The 24,639-nt window shown below is 37.2% G+C and overlaps 1 protein-coding gene across 5 annotated transcripts in view; it reads right to left on the reverse strand.

The window, feature by feature from the left end:
- LOC121372459 (amino acid transporter AVT1D-like) overlaps positions 1–24,639 on the reverse strand; it is a 66,244-nt gene that overhangs the window by 34,028 nt on the left and 7,577 nt on the right. For 3 of the 5 annotated variants that reach the window (XM_041498776.1, XM_041498774.1, XM_041498771.1), the window contains exon 1: positions 14,588–15,008. The exons of the other annotated variants lie outside the window; for them this stretch is intronic. Coding sequence is in view for 2 of the 3 variants with exons in the window: in XM_041498774.1 (XP_041354708.1) it covers positions 14,588–14,832 (245 nt within the window). In the remaining variant the exon portion in view is untranslated. Of the gene's footprint in view, positions 1–14,587; positions 15,009–24,639 lie in introns of those variants that run through there. 5 annotated transcript variants of the gene reach the window in all.

Consider the following 24,639-nt stretch of genomic DNA (forward strand, 5'->3'; position numbering starts at 1 on the left):
CGTGGAAGCAAGAACGTTTGATACATGTCAGGAAATTCGACAAGGGGAAAACATTTCCCACGAAACGAGGCGTCGCCCTTAACCTCAAGCAGTGGGTTGGACTCTGTACACATAAGAATGAATGAATGAATGTTTAACGACACCCCTACACGAAAAATGCATCGGAAATTGGGTGTCAAACTATGGTAAACGCAAATCTAAAGAGATGATCAACATCAATATAAAATAAAAACACAATGTAAAGAACTGTGTAAAAATACAAATATCACAGATATATAATATAAAAAATTTAGAATAAAAGTCAGTATTACGTAAAAACTGCAATAAACGTTCTGGATGGAATCGAAATGATTCCATCACATTTCTTTGTCGAAATAAATCTTTTCGAGTTGCTGACAAATGCTTATACTCCACCAAAATATGTCGTACCGTCAGAAGACGCTGACAGTGCTCACACTGAGGTGGAGGATCTTTCTTCAAGATAAATGAATGGGTAAAGTAAGTATGACCGATGCGGGCACGACACAAGACTACCTCATCCTTCCTGCACTGTCTGTAGGAGGACTGCCACACTCCCAAGTGATGGTCTAGCTTCATATTGCGCAAAGCTTGGAGACACGAAAGGGAGTCGGTAAAAATAATAAATTGGGATGCACTAGAATCCTTTATTTCTTCCAAGGCTTTAATGACTGCCCAAACTTCAGCATTAAAGATCGATGCTGAGTCAGGCAGTCTCATGGAAAGTATTGTGTCTGATGGAAAAACTGTAGCACAAGCCACAGAATTCCATCCCATGATCCATCTGTATACACAGGAATGTAATCACGGTACCTGGCTTGAATTTCCATGAAAAACTGTTTGTACACTATAGCATCTGTACGATCTTTCTTCAGATGAGTCAGATCAAACACAATTTTAGGTGGTGTAACAGACCAAGGTGGTAAAACAAAATATGAAGGAGTTTCGAAAGTGTCAGTTAAATCAATGTTGGAAAGCGAGAAAAATGCTTAATACGAAGACAAAATGTACGAATAGCATTTGGCCTTATATCAAACAACTTCATATATTTGTTGTCAAACACTGTTTCATGTGTAGGATGTTTTGGTAATGATTTAATCTTGGTGGCATACTGCAGAGAAAGCTTTGCACGTCTAGCACCCAAACAAGGTTCGTGTGCATCAACGTACAAGCTCTCTACAGGAGATGTTCTAAATGCACCAAACAAGTCCCTGGTTGTGTATAGGATCTAGCATCTGCAAGTAAGACTTGCGTGCCGACCCATACACAATGCATCCATAATCAATGTTTGATCTAAAGATCTATACAAATGGAGCATAACCTTCCGGTCTGCTCCCCATTCCGTATTACCAGTAACTTTTAAAATATTGAGAGCTTTTAAGCCCTTCTTTTTAACATATTTGAGATGGGGCACAAAGGATAGCTTCCTGTCAAATATAACCCCCAGAAATTTAGTCTCCTCCACAACTGGAATTGGATTCTTGTCCAAAAACAACTGTGGATCTAAGTGGAGACCTCTTTTCTGGCAGATATGCATACGAACCGTTTTTGTCTTTGAGAATCGAAAACCATTGTCAGTTGCCCATTGATGAAGTTTATTCAAACAAAGCTGCAACTTACGTAACAAATCTGAAAATCATCGACATATAACGAGCAATCCACACCAGGTGTTAAACACTGGGTGATGCTGTTAATTTTCACAGAAAATAGAGTTACAGACAGGATACTACTTTGAGGCACACCCATCTCCTGTGAGTGAATGTCAGACAAAGTCGACCTCACCCGGACTTTAAAAGATCTATCTCTTGAAAACTGAGATATAAAAACAGGAAGTCGACCTCTAAGGCCCATGCCATGGAGGTCGTTTAAAATCCCATACTTCCACGTGGTATCATAAGTTTTCTCTTTGTTTCATCGAACAAGTTGATCAACCGTGCTATGTCTAGATCTGGATTCACATTGCACGTTAGTAAGCAATTTGTGGGATTCAAGATACCAGACAAGTCTACGATTGATCATTATTTCCATGGTTTTACAAATGCAACTTGTCAAAGCGACAGGGCGATAACTAGTAGGATTAGTTGGATCTTTACCAGGCTTGGGAATAGGAATAATAATAGCTTTCCTCCAATTAGAAGGAAAGTCTCCAGAAATCCAGATGTTATTAAAAAATATTCAAAAGAACCGTCAACGATGATTCAGGTAAATGCTTTAATAACTGATCATGAATTTCATCTGGCCCTACTGAAGTATCATGGGCTCTACGAAGAGCATCCTGCAATTCCTCCATAGAGAAATGTCTGTTGTATAGTTCAGCATTTTCAGATGAAAAATTAAAGGACTGCTTTTCAGCTTTAGTTCTGACAGATGTAAAAGCATCTGTACTGAAAACAGAAGATGAATAATGAGAAAAGTTGTCTGCCAATGCATTAGCAATGTCACGATGAAACGTGTCATTGACAGACAAATGATGAACTGTATTACTGGATTTCTTACTCTGTTTAATCTCTCTGCGAGCCTTAGCCCTAGCAATACGAAATGCATCCAGGTTATCAAGGAGCCTGTTTCGCTCTCTGAATGCATCCTTGCACGCTTTGCCACCGCCAAAGTCTTACGAATAGTTTCATCTGCAAGATGGAAGTGAACAAAGACATGGGATCATCAACATCAGTAATGGCAAATTGTTGCAGTCGAGTGTTGCACAGATGCTGAAACTGACACCAATTTGCCCTCGCCAACTTCCACCTTTGCACCCTTTTAAGCGATGGAGGTCCAAAATAATGGGAAAGTGGTCACTACCACAAGGGTCTGAACCAACTTTCCAGGAGAAATCAAGAAAAAGTGAAGGACTACAAAGGGTTAAATCTATAGAGGCGAAAGAGCCATTTTCAGAATAAAAATGTGTATGACTTTTATCATTAAATAAATGCAAGTAAGTTTTTGAGAATTAAGTCTTCCAATTTTTTACCTCTAATATTTACATCCTCACATCCCCACAAAGTGTGGTGACCATTGAACTCTCCCATAATAATAAAGGGAGTAGGGAGCTGGTCAATACGATCTTGACGATCCCATTGGATTAAAATTAAAATGATTACGAGGAGGTAAATAAACTGAACATAGAGTAACAGTTTTATGAGCCGTGACCTTTACAGCCACAGCTTGTAAATTTGTAGTTAATGCTACTATATGCTGAGGAATGTTTTCATTAACAAAGAATGGAAACACCCCCAGATACTCTATTTCAGTTTCATGAAACTTATGATAGAGGTTAAATCCTCTCATGGAAATATGATCAGTGTCCTTCAAGAAAAGTTCCTGAAGACACACTGCATGCGGATTATGTTTTTGAATTAAAAGACTTAATTCATCAAAATTGGCCCTAAGCCCACGGCAGTTCCACTGAATTACTGAATTAGTCACTGGGAGGAAGTATGGGGGTTAATTTAGACTTTCCCTTTGATTTTTGTGATTGCGAGTTTGTGATGAATCACAAATCTCATCACTCACTTCCATATCTAAAGGATCAAAGGGATTACTGATAGGGACGGCACGTTGTTCAATCTTCTTCAAACGTCCCGACCAACCATCCTTATTGTGACTTTTGGTGCCTTTTCGTGACAAAGGTTTGCTAGGACCTGGCTCCTCAGCAGTTGAACCTTTTGACGGATTCGTAGAATCCAAACACACCTCGGTCATTTGTGTAACTTTTATCTGTGAAGCTTTATTTGCCTGTCGCTGAGATTTTATAATATCAGAAACCTTCTTAATCGGTCTTCATTGATTGGTCAAGTTAAATCTGTCTGAACTTAAGCATTGCTTGTAGAGACCTTAACAGCAGCAGCATACGATTTACCCGCTGCAACAGGCATCATGGTCTCCACAACCAGTCTAGCTTCAGTGAAAGACAGACGTTTGTCAATTTTTACTTTCTGAACCTGTTTTCAAACTGCCACTTTGGGCACTCTCGGGAGTACGCAAAGTGGTTTCCTTGCAGTTGATGCATGCCATATAATTATGAAATGTCTTGCTGTCGTGATCATACTGACGCCCATGTCCAAACTTTTGGCATTTAAAACACTGCGAGGGATTTGGAATGTATGGGTCAACAGGGATGTTCAAGTAACCGGCCTTAACTGATGAAGGTAGTGAAGGTGTACTGAAAATGACAACTAAAGTATTTGTTGGAATCATTTCATTACTTCGATGGATTTTCATCTATTTCACTGACGTAACACCTTGTGAGGAAAGATTTTCACAAATCTCTTCCTCACTAACTCCTTCCAGGTCTCTTGACCTAATCACTCCCTTAGATGAATTAAGGGAGGAATGTGGAGAGACTAGTATTGAAATGTTGCACAATGAGTTAGATTTAAGCAGGTTTCTGGAATGAACCTCTGTGGCACATTTAACCAACAGAGATCCATTTCGCAGCTTCTTGACACTTTTCGCAAATGGAGAAAGTTTCTGAAAGGCTCCTTCATCAGATGAACCGATAACAAGAAATCGTGGAATCTTCATCTGATGACAAAGAATCCGAAACCTATTTGTGGACCCTTTTCAGGATCCCATCAGGATTGGTAATAGTATTTTCACCCATAATTTGGTTATCATAATTCATCAAACGTGCCCCCCACGCACCACGGAGTCCAACAAGGGGACATGATGCTGTGGATATCCACCAGACAGTCATGCCAGGGGTACATAATTGATATACTCAGGCAATACAATATAAAAAATCACCTGATTGACCCTAGCCACTGCCCCAAGAGCAACATAGACAATTGGTCAGTGAAACAATGATTGTTCTTGGCTAATATAACAAAGTTATGGTTGTTTGCTCTTGAGCTTGACATGACCAGCCGTTGATCAGGTCGGGCTTCCTTGACCACCCGTCTGGCTGAACTCCAGGCCAAAGTGGTGTGTTGTCAGAAAACATATCCGTAGATATGCACCCAACTCAACCACCAGGATCCCATCATCCAGCATTACGGGATGCACCTCATGGCCAACAAGGTGCCCCAAAAAGGGAATTGTACTGTATTAACCATTCTCATAGAGAATGTTACACCCCTGCACGACGGTGACGATACAGTACTTGCAGGGGTGTACACACAAGAGCAACATAGATGAGACTATAGCGGTCATAAAGTAAGGAAAAGAAAAGAAATTGTTCCGTCATCTTTGTGTCAATGTCCATGTCAGCGTCGACAAGAACATTGCAGGGGTGGACATTCGTTAGTAGTGGGGGTGCGTGGACATGGTCAAGCCATCAAAGAAAGGCATTTTCTGTCTCTTCAACAATGGGACAAACTGAAAGGCCTGAACTTAAATTTGTTGTGCAAGAAGACCACCAAAACCAGATGGGCTTCCTACAGTGCACCTTCTGCAACCCAAACGGATGTCATCAGTGGAGTGACTACTAATCTCGACAGGACTGAAGAAGATGGCATCTAACTATTTGAGACTAGACAGTAGCAGCAGTGACGAAGATGACGTCTTGGTGTGCAAATATCCAGAAAGACACACGATATATTGCAACAGAAAAAAAAGAAACTAAACCCACGGATGCTGACTGTGGAAGTATGGATGACATCGAAGATGGTGAATTTGTGGATGAACATGCAGATCAGACGGACGCTGCTCATAAAACAGATGCTACCTATGAGGATGACTGCTATTTGAGACATTACTTGTTGTGTGATCATCCCGAAATGACACATTTCTATGCCCAGATGCTGTCGTATGGCTCATAACGTTACATCAAAAACCAAAGGAACTTGCCACGGCCGGTTTCTACTACATGGGAAACCCCAATTCCATCCTCTGTTACTGTTGTGGACTTCGCGTCTACCGATGCAAGAAGACAGATGACCCAGTAATGGAATATTACAGACTCTCTCCAAGATGCCCCTATGTGAACAACATGTTTAGACATTAAATGTTTCAGACACGTGTGAGACACTTGAATGTTTTTGTATTAACTATGTTTTATCATATATATTGTATGCTATTTTTTTCACGTTGTTACTTGTAAATAAAACTGTGAATAACAGATTTTGTTTTTGTACTTATGCCCTGCTTCCCTGGGTGCGTCTTTTGACGTGTCCCTGTGGTAGTGACACTGGTAGAGGGTCATTTTTGGGGAGCTCGCACGATGGCACGATGAGATTTGTGCTTGGGAGGAGGGACATTGGTCATACGTATCACACACATTCAAACACTCTTGTACCATACCATTATGCGTCAGAAGATATATAAGTGAAAGGGTAATGATGTTCGTCATTTGATGTAGAACCTTTAGAGGAACAACATGTCAGAACAGTACAAGATTTAATGACCCGACGTGGATAAGTGGATCCGCTTCTACAAGCTGCAAGCACAAGGCAAACTTCAACCTCACTACGAAATTTAGCGTGGTGGAAAAATTGAGATCAGTGTGGATCGATGTCTAGAACTCTACGATCCCACGTGGAAAAAACGAAAAAAGAGGAACAGAACAAATCTTCAACATCCAATATCGTCATGGTCTCTCCAACGCAACAGGTGGTAGAACAAGCCAAGGCCAAATTGAAACAGAAACAACAACAACAACAACAACAACAAAGTGGTATGGATTGGAAAGCCCCGAAACATCAGAAGCATTTCTAAAAAGACTATAACAGGAAATATGTGAGTCAGATATCGTCATTTCATTTAAAGTCGTCATGCAGAGCATATGTTCAGAATGTGGTTTCACATTCTCGAGGAGAGACAACATGTTAAGACATTTTCAACATGCTAAAGGTCTACCAAATTCGCAGCAGCAGCAGCAGCAGCCGCCACCACTACTACTACAGCAGCAGACACCACCATGTAAGCTCTTACATCCCTTCATCGTGATCGTGTCGGGACTCACTTCATGTGGAGAGACATTTTTTTATACAAAATGGTAAAATCTTCTCATCGCCTCAACGCATCATCTGTTTCTACAAACGATGGCAACCCCTCTACGCATTCCTGAGAATTTGGAAAAGGATCGTTATTTGGATCCCAGCGTCAGAAATCTCATCGTGTTGGACGACTTGATGTGTTTGGCCAATAAACATTCTCGCATCGCCGACCTGTTCATGGAAGGAAGTCACCACAGAAACCTCTCGGTGATTGCCATCAACCAGAACCTCTATCACAGCAAGGACCCGACACAAAGAAGAAACTGCCATTACCTGGCACTGTTCAACAGCCCCATCGTTCTAAAATTAAATCAGCATCGTTCCTGGATCAGCGAATATTTGGACGAAATAGACCGGTGATGATTCTAGTGCAGATGAAGAGAAATGAACACTAATACTATTCACATGTCGCCCTTAGGGCCTCTCACTGTAACCCAATGTGTGTCCATTTTCTATATATGTGTCAGTAGACCAGTGATTGTAATTTAGAAATAAATAAAACACCTAACCAAACTTTCGCTACTCCACACAAGTCGCTCTCGAATCGATGAAGGATGGATGTAGGCAGTTTTGTTTTCATTACAATATACTGCCAATGATTTGAAAGTTTCCAATTTCGCTAGGATATTTGGAAAAACATGTCAAGCAAATGCTATACTCCATATTACTGGTTTGGAGCGCAGAGACGAAAACTGAGCTTACGATGTTGACATAGAAGTGATCAAACAGGTCATGGATTCATAGTGATACAATATTGTTTCTACCGAGTCACATTATTATGCTGCGTTTATTTTGTTTAACAACTGCCGTTTTCTGTGTTGGATTTTAGGTGTGTTTGATTGGATTCGTTAATGGGTAAGTTTTTAAAACATTTACTTTTGTATTTTTTAATGGTTTATATGTAAAATAAAACAGTAGGCCTATACATCTCTCTCACTGTGAACCTAAATCACTGTTAATACATGAAAGTAATAACGAGTCAAAGTGTATTTATCTTACAAGCCCTGAAATCTTTAGCGAATAAGTTACCATAAACACAAATGACGTATTAGAATGACGTCATTATTTTTGTCTTTTCGTTCCTCTGTGTGTGTGTGTGTGTGTGTGTGTGTGTGTGTGTGTGTGTGTGTGTGTGTGTGTGTGTGTGTGTGATAAATAAATACTTTGGTGAAATTCTTCAAACAGGTCAGTTTTGAAAACGTGTATTTATGATTTAAACATTGAAACATATTAAATAAACATTTGCAATGAAAGAGCATTTGTAGAGCATTTGTAGTTTCTTACAACACTATTAATGTAGTGCAGTCGTGTTAAAATCCAGGTGCGGACCCTGGGGGAGGGAGGACGTTAACAGACGCCATCATTTTGACTTCGTACACGACAACTGTTCATCTGTTTATAGGTTTAAACTAGCCTTATAAACAGATGAGCAGTTTTCGTATACGAAGTCAAAATGATGGCGTCTGTTAACGTCCTCCCGATGTGAACCCAGTACCTACCAGCCTTTTGAAACCTACGACTTAGACCACTAAGTCGTAGGTTTCAAAAGGCTGGTAGGTACTGGGTTCACATCCCATTACCGGCTCCCACCCAGAGGGAATTCTTAGGGACTCAATGGATAGGTGTAAGACCACTACAGCCTCTTCTCTATCTCACTTCTACTAATAAAACTGACATTAACTACTGTTCTGGACAGACATCTCAGATAGTTGAGGCATGTGCTCACGACTTCGTGCTTTAACCTTAATGGGATATAAGCATGAAAATAAAGTTCAAGTTCAAATGAAATATACGTTTAATTTAACATATTTTGTTAAATGAATGTGTCTACAATTATTCAACCGACATGTAAACATTATTTTGACAAGAATCAACGTTTTCTGTCGCACGAGACATTTGAATTACGTTGATATTCGAATGACGTCACATATAAGATTAACAAGTGCTTGTCTCCAGGAAATCATTCAATACGATATTGCTATATTTTCTTTATTTCAAGATTAGTATTTGAGATTGGGCTTGGCTTTGGAACAGAGCGGCCGTGTTTAGGAGAGCTCTGCAGCTAGCGCTTGCTGTGTGTACTTGTCTGAAGATTGTCTGAAGTTCAAAACATACTGGCTGTGTAAGTTACTTCTATAATGTAGTACGTGCAAACTTGATCGCTGTCTGCTGTTAAAAACTATTATATTTATATTTAAAATTAACTTCATATATTAAGAACATGGAACTGAACTGAGCGTACCCAAGCCCCAACCTCAGTTTGTTAGTCGACTATCTCTAGATGTTACAACCGGTGAATACAGCTCACAATCCATTTGTATTTACTTTTCTGCGTTTATACTGGTTCTCATCTTGACTAAACATGAACAAAAGTAATGACAAAAGGGACAAAAGGAAAAAACTCGACATAATAATTCACCGCAAGAAACACTCCGTCAACAAAGTAAGGAAGTAAAAAAGCCGGAAAGTAAGAGTTAAATCAACAGAGCAAATTAAAGACCAGTCAAGTATTGTGTCATTCACAACTGTAAGTGCGACTGCTAGTAATGAACAGGAACAGGTACAGACAACGTTATACGACAAAATGCTGGAACGTAGGCAGCTTACAGAGCAACAGCAAGCATTGAATTTAAACCTCTCCGAATCCATATCAAAAGAAGATCTGAAAAAACACCTAGACATTATGAAAATTGATATTTGTGCTAAGCTAGATGAAAAAATCGATAAATTGGAAAACAGAATGTTTAGCCTTGAACAAGAAAACGAGCTAAAAACCGAGAACATCCAGCTCAGAATGTCCCCAAGCACCATCTCCAGACTGTGGGACCGTTACCAGCAACATGGATCAACACGTGACCTCCCTAGATCCGGTCGACCACGGGTCACTATCCCCGGGCAGGACCGCTACATCCGGGTACGCCACCTTCGGGAACGATTGACTACTGCCACCTCCACAGCCGCAGCAATACCAGGTTTGCGCAGGATATCCGACCAGACCGTACGGAACCGCCTACGTGAGGTAGGAATTCGTGCCAGACGTCCAGTTCGAGGTGTCATCTTAACACCACAACACCGTCGACTCCGACTGCAGTGGTGCCAGATTCATCGACAATGGCCTCAACTGCGATGGAGACAGGTGTGGTTCAGTGACGAGTCCCGATTTCTGCTCCGACGTCATGATGGAAGATGTCGCGTGTATAGGCGTCGTGGTGAACGTTATGCGGCAAACTGCGTGCAGGAAGTGGACAGATTCGGCGGGGGTAGTGTCATGGTGTGGGCAGCCATCTCACACACTGGCAGAACTGACCTGGTCCACGTGCAGGGCAACCTGAATGCACAGGGCTACATTGACCAGATCCTCCGGCCACACATCGTTCCAGTTATGGCCAACGCCAACGCAGTGTTCCAACATGACAACGCCAGGCCTCACACAGCACGTCTCACAACGGCTTTCCTACAGAACAACAACATTAATGTCCTTCCTTGGCCATCGATATCACCGGATTTGAACCCAATTGAGCATCTATGGGACGAGTTGGACCGATGCCTCCGACAGCGACAACCACAGCCCCAGACCCTGCCCGAGCTGGCAGCAGCCTTGCAGGCCGAGTGGGCCACCATCCCCCGGAACGTCATCCGTACTCTGGTTGCTTCAATGGGCAGGCGGTGCCAGGCAGTTGTCAACACACGCGGAGGCCACACCCGGTATTGACTCCAGATGACCTTGACCTTGGTGGTGTGTCCTATCACTTACTCACAATGGACTAGAGTGAATTGTGAACAATCCTGCAACATTTGGTAATTATCGGACTCACCATTCAATAATTAAATCAATTCTCCAAATGTTACGACAATGTGGTTTTGCGTTTCTTCTTTTGAAGAGTATATATATATATTCATTAGTGAAGGTATAATTGTTTTCAACATTCATTAGCCAACATTGGAAATCCAATGGTTTAAGCAAAACTTAATAACCCTACCATGAGAATCGCCAACACGCGAGTGAGGCTACCATTTTCTAGAAGCCCTGTAATATTTATGTATATATGTAATATTTATCTATGTATATATACATGTATATCCTAAATTCAGTTATATTCATTATTAGTGTCCATGTAGATATTTAATTCCATTCTTGGATTTATACACCACTGAATATGGGTGTCAGACGAACGATTGATATTTTAATTTATTTGGTTTAAATTAAGTTTGGATTCCTTCTGATTACATAACCTATCAAACATTCTGGGGTTGGGGGAGTTATATCCCCATGATAATACCTTTGTTTTCTATTGTATTTAGTGTAGCGTGTGAATGTGTGTGTGTTTGTATTCACTGCTGTGTTAGATTTAAAAGATCCGTTTAGAGAATTTTATCCAAATTTAAAACGATATACATAGAGGAAGAAAAATCCAGCAAAACAAGCCAGACTAGACTTCTTTTTACTTTCAAATAATTTAATACCAAACGTACAAAAAATTGTAATCGAAAATAGTTACTGGTCTGACCATTCTGGTGTAGTTGCCCACTTGAAAATAAGTGAGGTTGAAAAAGGAAGTGGACTTTGGAAAGAATATGTAAAAGTTATTAAAAATATAATTGAAAATGTGAAAACGCAATACGCAGTTCCTGTCTATTTAAGAGAAAGTATAAGTACAATACCCAATGTAGCGATACAATTCGTAATAAATGACCAACTTTTTATGAAACTTTATTAATGGAAATAAGCGGCAAAACGATTTCATATTCTGCTTACAGAAAAAAGAAACAAAATGAATTAGAAAAACAAATATGTGACGAAATTAGAATATTAGAATGCAATGAAGAAATGACTAATATAAATATAATAGAAGAAACAAAACTACAACTAGAGAAATTAAGAGAAGAAAAATTAAAGGGACATTATATATGATCAAGAGCGAAATGGGTTGAAGAGGGAGAAAAGCCAACGAAATACTTCTGCAATATGGAATCGAGAAATTATTACAATAAGTTAAAGGGACATTCCTGAGTTTGCTCCATCGTAAGATGTTTCCGACTAATAAAATATTTTTACGATTAAAATTACATATTAAATATATTTTCTTGTTTAGAATATCAGTGTCTGCATATTTAATGTGTTTCTGGTCGTCTTGATATTTGTAAGAAGCCCAAACTGGATTTTGTCTTCAAATAATTTCGTATGAACGAAAAAATAACATTTTAGGAAATTAAATTAAATTTAACCTACTACAAATATTGGAACGATCAGAAACACGTTTAATATGCAGCCACTAATATTTTATGCAGAAAAATATATTTGATATGTAATTACAATCGTTAAAAAGTCTGTTAGACGATAACGTCTTAAAAATTGCAACAAACTCAGGGATGTCCCTTTAATATCAAGACTAGAGTTAGAAAATGGTGAAGAAATAACAAATCAGAAACAAATTCTTTTAGAAACCCAAACATTTTATAGAAAACTGTATTCTGCGCCCTAAGGTGAAGTAAGTGACGAGATTACAGATAAATTAAATGGACTTAATTATAATAAGCTAACTGACGAGGAAGCAAATGCATTGGAAGGAGAAATAAAATATTCAGAAGTGCTATCATTTTTTGAAAATATGAAAAATGAAAAAAGCCCTGGGTCTAATGTATTCACTGCTGAATTCTTCAAGTTCTTTTGGATTGATTTATATTATTTTATCATTAGATCAATAAATTATAGTTATATTGTCAAAGAAATGTCTGAAGTCCAAAAGTTGGGTATCATTACCTGTATTCCCAAACCAAATAAACCAAAACAGTTTTTAAAAAATTGGAGGCCTTTAACATTGCTTAACTGTACTTATAAACTAGCTTCAGGCTGTATTGCCAATAGAATAAAAACAGTTCTTGATAAAATAATTAGTAACTGGTAGATATATTTGTGAAAACATTCGATTAATATATGATATCATGCACTACACGGACGTCCACGATATTCCAGGTCTCCTGCTTTTGGTAGATTTTGAAAAAGCTTTCGACTCTGTATCATGGGTATTTATTGAAAAATCATTAGATATTTTTAATTTCAAAGCCTCAATTAAAAAATGGATTAAAACTCTATATAATAATTCAATGTCGAGGGTGATTCAAAATGGCTTTCTGTCAGAAACATTTAAATTAGAAAGAGCATGTAGACAAAATAACTATATTTATTATTTGCGCTGAAATTCTAGCTATATTAATAAAAAAATAACGAAAACATAAATGGAATAACAATCGATGGTGAACAATATTTAATATCCCAATATGCAGACCATACAACTTTTATATTGGACGGAACTCCTAGATCTCTGTTTAATACTTTAACAATATTAGAATATTATGTCACAGTATCTGGATTAAAATTAAATTATACAAAACCAAAAGCTATTTTGATAGGCAGTAAAAAAAAAACCTCAAAAGATGTTTATCACCATTCAAGATGGAAATTGGAATGGAATTCAACAGAATTTAAGATGCTCGGAATAACGTTTACAGTAAATTTACAATTAATTGTTAAAGCGAATTACCCCACAAAAATTAATGAAATTAAACTATTGATAAAACTATGGTTAATAATGAAGTTAACTGTCTTAGGAAGAATAACCGTATTAAAAACACTAATAATACCTCAAATTACATATTTATTAACTGCACTACCAAACCCATCCAAAAAAGAAGTTGACAATTTGAATAGATTATTTCATAAATTCATTTGGCAAAATAAACCCGATAAAATAAAACGAGTCTTATTATCTCACGAATTCAAAGATGTTGGATTACAAATGTTAAATATATATAATTTCATGATGGCTTTAAAAGCTTCATGGCTTAGGAGACTATTTTCTTGAAATTAAATTTTTCTAGTAGTTTAGACGTAGATGACATGGAGACATGGATTTTTTAAACTAAAAACTTCGATTATTAAATATATCTTCATATGTAATGGAAAAGATCCTAATACATTGAACATTCAATATGTAGTTACTATAGATACAACACAAAGTTACTTACCGGTTCCACATATTCCACACCAACACTCCAGACGGCGCCTGGCGGGCCTTACATTACCATTCATTATTCCCTTCCTATCATTCCCACCCATCCTACCCTTATATCATTATCATCCTAAATATTGCCCTCTCTTGCTGTATGGATAACTTGGGGGTGGGCGGGATGCGGGGGGGGGGGGGGACGCCGTGGTAGGGTGCTATTTGGGTGCGGTAGGGCGTAGGCGATTTCGACCGATAGAATGCCTGTTAGGAGGCCTCCCTCCTCAGGAACCTCCGCCCCGTGGAAATCCGGACCAGCTAAACTGGGCTACCCGCCTGTTTGAGCGCTGAACAGATTGGGCGCGACGCTCCCCCCTTTGCGAATCCTTATTCCTCCAGGGCTTAAATAATATAATTGAATAGTAAATTAATATTAAATATATTAGTTTGGTTTTTTTAAATTATTTTTAAAAATTTAAAATCCATAACCTGATATATTCCTGCCCCGGAATTGGTCACTGGCGAAGTCAGAGGCTAAGTCCGGGGTGGGCGTGCCTGAACCTCTGTGGATATGGGCACGTAAATAGAGTTCCCATCCCATCCCAACTTCACTCGGAACCATGGCAGATTCACCTTGTGTGGTTTGTCACCGACCAGTAACAAGATGACATCATGGCGTGGAATGCGACTCTTGCCAACAATGGACACATAGGACATGCAACACAAAATATATAACATGACACGAAAATAGGTGTCCACAGGTGACACGAAAATAGGTGACTGCCGATGACGCACAAACTGCGGTTGACACGCAAATAGTTGACTGCTGGTGACATAAATAAGAAGCATGTATACAAAACAAATGTCAAAATACACATTTAAGAGAAATATCAAAGTATATCTGCATATCCAAACATCCTCATACGAGTTCACCGTTATTTTGTACATACAAGTTCGTTTTCCATACGAGTTTTCCCGTTCATACGAGTTAGTTTCCATACGAGTTCACCACATCCCAAACTGAAGCAAATGGACCTAATTAGAAGAAAAACACACAAAATGTAATAATATTTTAGACTCGCTCTATGATTACATCTGTATGTGATTTTCTAACGGGAACTCTTAGTTAAAACCCGTTTAAAAAAGCACAAAACACGCATTATTTTAAAACATTTAATAACAAAATACGCATTATTTTAATAATAAGGACAACAATGCCATATATAGCATACAACAAGCATTTTCTAAATGTAAACTAAAGCAAATGGACCTTTTAATATTTCATCATAAATCTTCTTCAGCATAGATGTAAACATGACACGCCAATGGATATTACAGTGGCCAATTTCGCAAATTTGCAATCTGAGCACCATGGAAACGACTCTTCAGTCAAGAAAGTAATTTCATGTTTTCAAGATGTAAATCAATGGGTTTTTTGAAGCCGGAAAAAAAACATAATTAGTCTTTTGTCTCTTGCTTCCCTTGTATATTGTGGATAATTTGCAATGGTGAGGATTCGTGAGGTTCTTATTGTAGATGTATAATTATTTGTTATATATATATATGGGTTTGTTTTCTTTTTTTGTTGTTGTTTTTTTGTGCTGCGAAAATTTGAAGAAAAAAAACACACGGCATATTTTGTTTTTGTTTTTTTGTTTTTTTCCAGAGATTGAAACATGGTATATGTTTTTTTTAAAAGGTCGCTATTATACACAATGACATGTACTTTAACTATGTTGACCTGAGAATAATGGTATCATCTCTGCTTAATGTGTTGCTCACTATATGTGATTTTGTTATTTATTTGTTTTTTTTACATTAGTTACCCACTCTGGAGGTCTTTTTATTTAAAATTTACATGAAATTGAAAGAGGAAAAGGTTTTTGGAAATTTAATAATTCCTTACTTCATGATCATAAATATGTAAGTTTAGTCAAAGAAACTATAAAAGAAACTCTTGAACAATATAAAGATACAGAAAATAATAATTTTGAATTTACCATAAACGACCAATTACTATGGGAAACACTACTACTTATGATACGTGGAAAAATAATTTTTTATTCATCAACTAAAAAGACAGTTCAGATGAAAAATGAAATAGACTTAAATACTAAACTAGATGACTTAACAAAAGATTTAGATATTTCAAATGATATTGAAGTAAAAAATAATATTATAAAAGAAATTAAAGAGATAAACAGTAAAATAGAAGATATAAGTATTAAAAAAGCAAAAGGAAATTTTATACGGTCTAAAGCTAAGTGGATTGAAAAAGGCGAGAAACCAACAAAATATTTTTTAAAGTTAGAATCGAGAAATTTTTTAAATAAATCCTTTACTGAATTAGAAATTCAGGATGGCAAAATTATTAATAAAACATGAGATATATTACATGAAACATAAATATTTTCTGAAAAATTATATTCTAAAAAAGATACTATATAATTTTTCATAAAATATTTTTAAAAAGATACTAGTGAAATAGATTTTAATGAATTATTTGATGAAAATGCTTTTTCTAAACTTAATCAAGAAGATGCTGAAAAACTTGAAGGTAAATCGACATATGATGAAATACTAATAGCTTTAAAAAAAATATGAACAAGAAAAGAGTCCAGGACCTGGTGGGTTTACTGCAGAATTCTTTTTTTAAAAATTTAAGAGACTTGAATAAATATTTATTAGGATCATTGAATTATGCATATCAGACAGATAATCTTTCTATAACTCAAAAACAAGGTATTATTACATGCATTCCCAAGGGAAATAAGCCTAAACAATTTTTTAAAAATTGGAGGCCAATTTCATTGTTAAATGTTTCATATAAAATTGCATCAGCTGCTATAGCACAAAGAATAAAATTCGTGTTGCCTATTATAATTAGCGAAGAACAAAAAGGTTTCATGTCAGGACAATATATAGGTGAGGTAACAAGACTAATATATGACATCATGGAGTATACTGAAAATCAACAAATTCCTGGCTTATTATTGTTAATTGACTTTGAAAAGGCATTTGATTCTGTAGACTGGCGATTTATTTCTAATATTCTGAAATATTTTGGTTTTGGTCCTTCAATACAAAAATGGATTTCAATTTTTCATAAAGATTCTCAATCTACTGTTCTTGTTAATGGTTTTGCTTCATCCTTTTTTAAATTAGGAAGAGGTTGCCGTCAAGGGGATCCGATATCTCCATATATATTACTCATTTGTGGTGAGATTCTTAATAGGATGCTAAAAACTAAAAATAATATAAAAGGTTTAACAATTAGAAACATAGAATTTTTATTAACTCAATTTGCAGACGACATAACAGTAATTTAGATGGAACAGAAAAAAGCCTCTATGGAGTTCTAAATGCATTGGAGATTTATGCAAGATTTTCGGGCCTTAAAGTTAATGTGGAGAAAACTAAGTTAATATGGATAGGTTCTAAGAAGAGGAGTAGATACAAATTATGTAAAGAATGGAAATTTGATTGGACACACACGTTTGATTTATTAGGTATAAAATTTGATATTGACTTAGAAAATATGGTACAGATTAATTATAAGAATAAATTAAACTCAATAAAGAATTTGTTAAAATTTGGTCTAGTAGAACTTTAACACCATTAGGGAGAAATATAATATTAAAGAGTCTTATTTTACCAAAATTAAATCATCTAATTTCAACCCTTCCTAATCCACCAGATGACGATATTCAACTACTACAGAGACAATTTTTTTCTTTCATATGGAATGGGGAAACCTGATAAAATTAAGCGTATTCAAATGTCAAAAAAATATGAAAGATGGTGGTATTAAAGTTTCAACAGTCAAAGAATTTATTAAAGCACAAAAAAATTGCTTGGATTAGAAGATTAGTTATCACCGACTCTAAATGGAAGGGATTGATTATTCATGAGTATAAATGTTTAGCTAATATAATGGATTTTGACTCTGAAGAAATAGGAAAACACTGTCAATATATTTATAATTATTTTTGGAAAGAAATATTAACAGCATGGGGAACATATCTTAAAAAATGCAAATCAAACTCAGTATATGAAGAGATACTGTCAGAATATATCTGGAATAATAATGACATAAAAATAAATGGAAATTCAATATTCTATAGAGATTGGTTTGAGGGAGGGATAAAATTTATTAATGATTTAGTTAACGAAAGAGGTAAATTTTTAACTTATAATGAATTTAAACTAGTTTTTAATATCAATACTAATTTTTTAACTTATCAAGGTGTAATTAATGCGGTAAAACAATATTTTAAATTGTGTAAAGTCGAACTGAAAAATAAACTGCCGTTTCCCATATTACCATATAATATTAGAAAGTTAAATATAACAGTTAGAGAAAGTAAACGTTACTATAATACTTTACTAAATTCGTCATTCTCAAAATCGGCATACAATTTAAAATGGAAAAACATTTTAAATTGTATTTTTTCAGATTCTGATTGGAAAAAAATAAATATAATTCCTTTATGCTGTACTGATAGTAGTAAATTGCGCTGGTTTCAGTTTAAAATAATTCATAATATACTTCCTGTTAGTACCTTCTTATATAAAATTGGTTATATTTCTTGTCCGTAGTGTAATTTTTGTAATTTAGAACTTGGTACAATTACCCATTTATTTTGGGAATGCACTTTAGTCAACTCAATTTGGAATGATATTCAGAACTGGATTAATGTAAAAACGGGTAGCAATATTGAATTTGATAAAGAAAATGTAATTTTTGGCTTTAAAACTAGAAATAATGATCCTATTAATGCCATTGTACTCGTTACAAAACACGTGATATTTAAAAGTCGTTTTAATGCATATGTACCCAGTTTGCGGGACCAGGGTTTAGAGGGGGTCTGGACTCAAGACAAAACGTTTTTGTTTGTTTTTTCCATTTATTTTAAAGGGCCCAACACCACAGTCCTCGGTCGCTCCTAGGCTGCAATGTTCAGTTCCCTTCGAGCACCACAACTATAGAAAGCATATATTAATTTAGGAACCCTCTGCCAATTAAACAACCTCAGATTACAAACAAATCAAAGCTCATCCTAGTAAAAACAGAAAACAACAACAACAACAAAAATCTAAAATAAAATAAACGAATTACTGTCTGCAGACAATGTGTATTGTTTTTATTCCTTTACCATGACAAACCTTGACCCACCTATACCCTACAATTGCGTAACCAGCAGGAACTCCCAACACCACACATACCTTCCATATCTACAATACCCGAAAGGAACCGCAACAACTCCCAAAAGACCAAAAACCATGTCATTAGGCCCGTTATTAAAGTGCTAATGTACAAGATTTTGCCGTGTATATAGCCAATCCTCCTGCCAAAAAAAAAAAAATCCTGGATCCGAGCCTGAAACCATACATCTGTCATTATTAAATGCATTCCAAATATATATCGACCTGGTGAGATTTTATTCATAGCTACCCAACTGTACCAGTGTACGATCTTACCCGATATGATGTACGAAATAACCCGCCTGGTGTACGACATTACCAGCCTGGTGTACATTACCCGCTTCCAACATTAGACGGTAAACCGTTTGTAAACAAAAGGGAGATCACTGAATATTAGTATTGTTTAGGCATACCATCTGTCTGCAGTGTGCTGTACACGAACTTCCATCCAAACCTGTAAGGAATTACCCGACTCGACTCTATAGCTTTTCTTTTTAACAATCCTTCTTTCTAAACTTATATCTTTATTTTATGTCCCCATTACATCAACCAGCCTATTTAAATATATTTCTATTAACTAGCCATTTATAATGTGTTATTAATATTACTATCTATATGTACTTATTTTAAGATATTTTCTTATAAATCCCACAACAAACAATGACGCAGTACTTGGATGAAATGGCCGCAGCTCTTTATTAAATGACACATTTGACAAGAGCATATGGCGGGCAGGCATGTACTACAAACAATATTCCAAATTCTCTGGGTACTACCCTCTAGTGTTGAGACATAGCAGGGCAGTTCACTAACATGCACACGCATAAGTGGGATTCCTGCTGAGTATCTACCTACCACGGAAATGGACACAACAGCACCCAACAACTCCCTAGTGTACAACATAGCAGAGTATACCAAACACATGTACATGAAAGACCAACCCACTCACATATACCCACACCAATGCATTCCAACCAAAAACTCCCAGGGTAAACCTTAGCAAGTTTCCGCCCCCTAGTGTGCAACATAGCAGGGCAATAGGAAGCATTTACCTGGGTATATGTGAGAACTGATGACTAGCTTCCCAGTGTAAAATTCCATGGCAAAGCAACCACAACAATAACTGCCATATAAATATAGCAATTAATAATATTAAAGCTGTTGATCATACATGCGTGCCCACCATATCATGCCTGAACCGCGACAGTAATAGTTTTGAATGATGCAACTAAAACACCTTATACCGTCCATGAATCTTGCTGAAAACGTCTATTCATCACATAATTGATAGTTCTAAGCAATATAAGAACTCACTTTCTCCAATGTTCTGCATTACTCCATCATGCGAAAGTGATACTCGCGTACTAAAGTCAATGAATGTTCACAATGTTTTCATCAATTACTAACAGACACACTGAATCACTGGTTTCTGAAAGAAAATATAATCTTTCGGCAGAAAGTTGAACTACCACATTATAAGGCATATGTACACATGAACTTATAGTAGATAAACAGAACAGCTACTAATCAGTCGTCAATGTCCATCCATACATATATCTTGACCATAGCAGTAACTCCACATAAGCATAAATCTAATATAAGTATGCAAACTAGCTTACATACAAATCATTTGTTAATGATGGATGACCATAGCAGTAATTCCAATACATAAACATAGTTCTAATATAATTATGCAAACTAGCTTACATACAAATCATTTATTAATGATGGATAGGGTAGGGAGGGTGGGAGTTAAATTTGTTTCCAGTTTTGAGAGTGGCCGTTTGCGCCCAAATTTGTATCAGGAGGAATAACTCTAATTTAGTAACCCTATTAAGCCAGTGAAGGTCTCACACCACAGTTGGAAAATACTACAATAAATCTGTTTAATATTAATGTATTAAACCTTCTTATTTTAAGATATTTTCTTATAAATACCACAACAAACAATGACGCAGTACTTGGATGAAATGGCCGCAGCTCTTTATTAAATGACACATTTGACAAGAGCATATGGCGGGCAGGCATGTACTACAAACAATATTCCAAATTCTCTGGGTACTACCCTCTAGTGTTGAGACATAGCAGGGCAGTTCACTAACATGCACACGCATAAGTGGGATTCCTGCTGAGTATCTACCTACCACGGCAATGGACACAACAGCACCCAACAACTCCCTAGTGTACAACATAGCAGAGTATACCAAACACATGTACATGAAAGAACAACCCACTCACATATACCCACACCAATGCATTCCAACCAAAAACTCCCAGGGTAAACCTTAGCAAGTTTCCGCCCCCTAGTGTGCAACATAGCAGGGCAATAGGAAGCATTTACCTGGGTATATGTGAGAACTGATGACTAGCTTCCCAGTGTAAAATTCCATGGCAAAGCAACCACAACAATAACTGCCATATAAATATAGCAATTAACAATATTAAAGCTGTTGATCATACATGCGTGCCCACCATATCATGCCACACGGATATGTCTTCACATATCCGTCAACCCCATTCATCCTAGTATAAGTGTTAAAGTACTTAGAACTACGAAAGAAATTAACTTAGTAGACGTAAGAAACGTCTCCAAAGCGCCCTGCAAGGTGTTGACGAAGATTGCATTACCAATGTCATCCAAATGCACCCCATCACTTCGAAATAACTGTGGACAGTCAAACGTAATGTCATCATGCCTGATAACCCGTCCCCCGCCTGCTAAGACAGCTTTTCTCCCAGATCTATTCACCCGTTTCCTTTTCTTTTCTATTGCTGTTACTGAATTACCCCCTCTCCAAGTTAGACGAGGAAGAAGATCTGACCAAACTAATATATACTTAGAGCTTAGCAATGACTGGGACAAACTATGTATGTCTCTTTCTACCTTCACACACAGTTCTGCAGTGGCTATCTCTGTTACATCATTGCTACCGACATGTAACACAATGTATTGAGGCGGGGGATTTTCCACTAACCTCTTCCTGATATTATACATCGCGCCGTCCCACTTTAATCCACGGCGTCCCATCCAGGAAATATTCACCCCTAGGCGCTCCAGCCGTAAGTGACTGTTCAACTGCACCGCTGCTCTCTTGGATGCCCAATAAATGATAGAAGATCCCACTATCCATACGTCTGCAAAAACTCAATGAATATTATTAACCAGAAGCAGCGCATGACTTGGTACACTGCAACAATAACCCTATGCCATATTAACTCTAACATATTTTTGGAAAGCTGTGGACTTCCAGCGACCCAACACTTGAATTGTGTCAGACGAAATTCCTCTGATAGCTAAGGTAGTTGCAGCACCTATTCGAAAGGAATGAGACTTGTAGTGTGCCTGAGGTAAACCCAAGAAAGAAATTACTTTAGTTAATACTGCACTGAACTGATATTGATTGAGGGGTTTTCTATCACAATGGACAAACAAATAACCATTGTTGACAGGTCTGACCAACAAGAACTCCCGCATGTTTTTAACAGGACAAACCAAACTACATGGTATTAGCGGAATATGCACTGTTGTACCACGACCACTTTGATCTGTTTTGGAGTATCTTAAAGTCACAATCAATTCTGAAACATTGCCTATATCTAATGTTATATCGGAGAACAACAAAGGCCTATGCGATGCATGTGGTGTAGTATAGACTAGTTCACTCACTCTGAACAGACCGAAAAAGGCCAAGCAATACACAGCCCTGAATAACAACAATTCATATCTAGATGCACAAATATGCCTCAATTCTGAGTGTATTTGAGCTAAAATATCAAGGGTAATGGGAGATCTAGCGTCAGGCCGGCCATGCAACCTCTTCAAACCTTCCAGAGCGTTTTTAACAATAAAAAAGGAAGTCGAGTCGTCCCACTGATGCACTTTATGCACAAAACTAATGCCCGATATGTAAGATGCGATGGAAGATGGGGCTGACCCCTTAGTAGAATGGTGTCCTATGAATAATAGTAAATGCTCAATAGGGACCGGCCATATATCCCCCATATGCATTAAGGATCTAAACTGTGCCAAACTTCTGATAGCATTACTGTAACAAGCATGGGTACTGCTCGATAGACTTGCGCCTAGCAGTCTTTCAATTTCACTGTGAAAATTGACCAGAGCCAGGATGGGAAATAAGTCTCCCTGGAATCTGCCTGAGGAGCCAGTTGTCGGAATTTGTCCAGCTGTAAACGTGATAAACTATCTGTTAATATATTTACATTGCCAGGAATATGTACTGCTTTGAAAAGTATGTTCAACTGTAAACATCGAAGTACAAAGATACGCAATAATGTCAAAATGTTGTGCGACTTCGAGGTCATAGAATTTATTATGGCTACAATAGACTGATTATCAGAATGAAAAAGTATCTTTTTATTTGCCAACCTATTGCCCCAAATAAATATTGCCACTAAAATTGGGAAAAATTCCAACACTGTAATGTCATCTGTATAGCCCTGTTCAAACCACCATTGAGGCCAACTCGCATAAGTCCAACTACCATTGTAATATGCTCCAAAGCCATTTCCCTGTTTTGCTGAACTATCAGTGAAAAGGTTTTCATGTTCGCTTGTGACCCAAAATTGGTCACGGAACATCGATATTCCATTAAATTATTTGAAAAATTGTAACCACATAAGCAGGTCAGCACGTATGTCAGCTGTTAATATCAAATGATGAAATGGTTTTGTAAGCCCAATAGTGGCATTAATCATTCGCCTACAAAAAGTTCGACCTGGAGCGATTGCACGACATGCAAAGTTGAGAATGCCCAATAAAGACTGCATCGCCTTCAATGTAGTTTTCTGTCCTGATAACATATCTGAAATCCTAGTCACAATTTCGTGAACCTTTTCCAATGGTACCTTGATTAACATGTTAACAGTATCAATCTCCAAGCCCAGAAAACAAATTACCTCCTGTGGGCCCTCAGTCTTATCCTCAGCAATAGGCACTCCTAACCGACTACATAAATTAAAGAACGTGTATAGAGCTTGTTGACAATGGTTCGAATTCTTTGACCCCACAAACAAAAAAAATCATCTAAATAATGTATCATTCCCCCCCCCCCCCCCCCCCCCCCCCGTACAGTTTCTTACGTGTGGCCCATTCTAAAAATGTGGAAAATTTCTCAAATGTAGCACAAGAAATAGCACAACCCATTGGTAGACATTCATCAAAGAAAAACTGCCCTTCAAGTTTAAAACCTAATAAATCAAACTCACCTGGCCACACTGGCAATAATCTGAATGCAGACTTAATATCAGCCTTTGCTAACAATGACCCTTGACCTGACCTTTGTATCATAAAAACTGCTTCATCAAATTTTGTATACGATACCGAACATACATGGGGATCAATGAAATCATTAACGGAATGATTTTCTGGATATGATAAATGATGTATCATTCTAAATTGACCTGGGGTTTTCTTAGGAACCAAACCTAAAGGAGATATACGTAATGTAGCAATAGGTCTT

Source organism: Gigantopelta aegis, chromosome 4, assembly GCF_016097555.1.
Source record: "Gigantopelta aegis isolate Gae_Host chromosome 4, Gae_host_genome, whole genome shotgun sequence".
NCBI classification, from domain to species: Eukaryota; Metazoa; Mollusca; class Gastropoda; order Neomphalida; family Peltospiridae; genus Gigantopelta; species Gigantopelta aegis.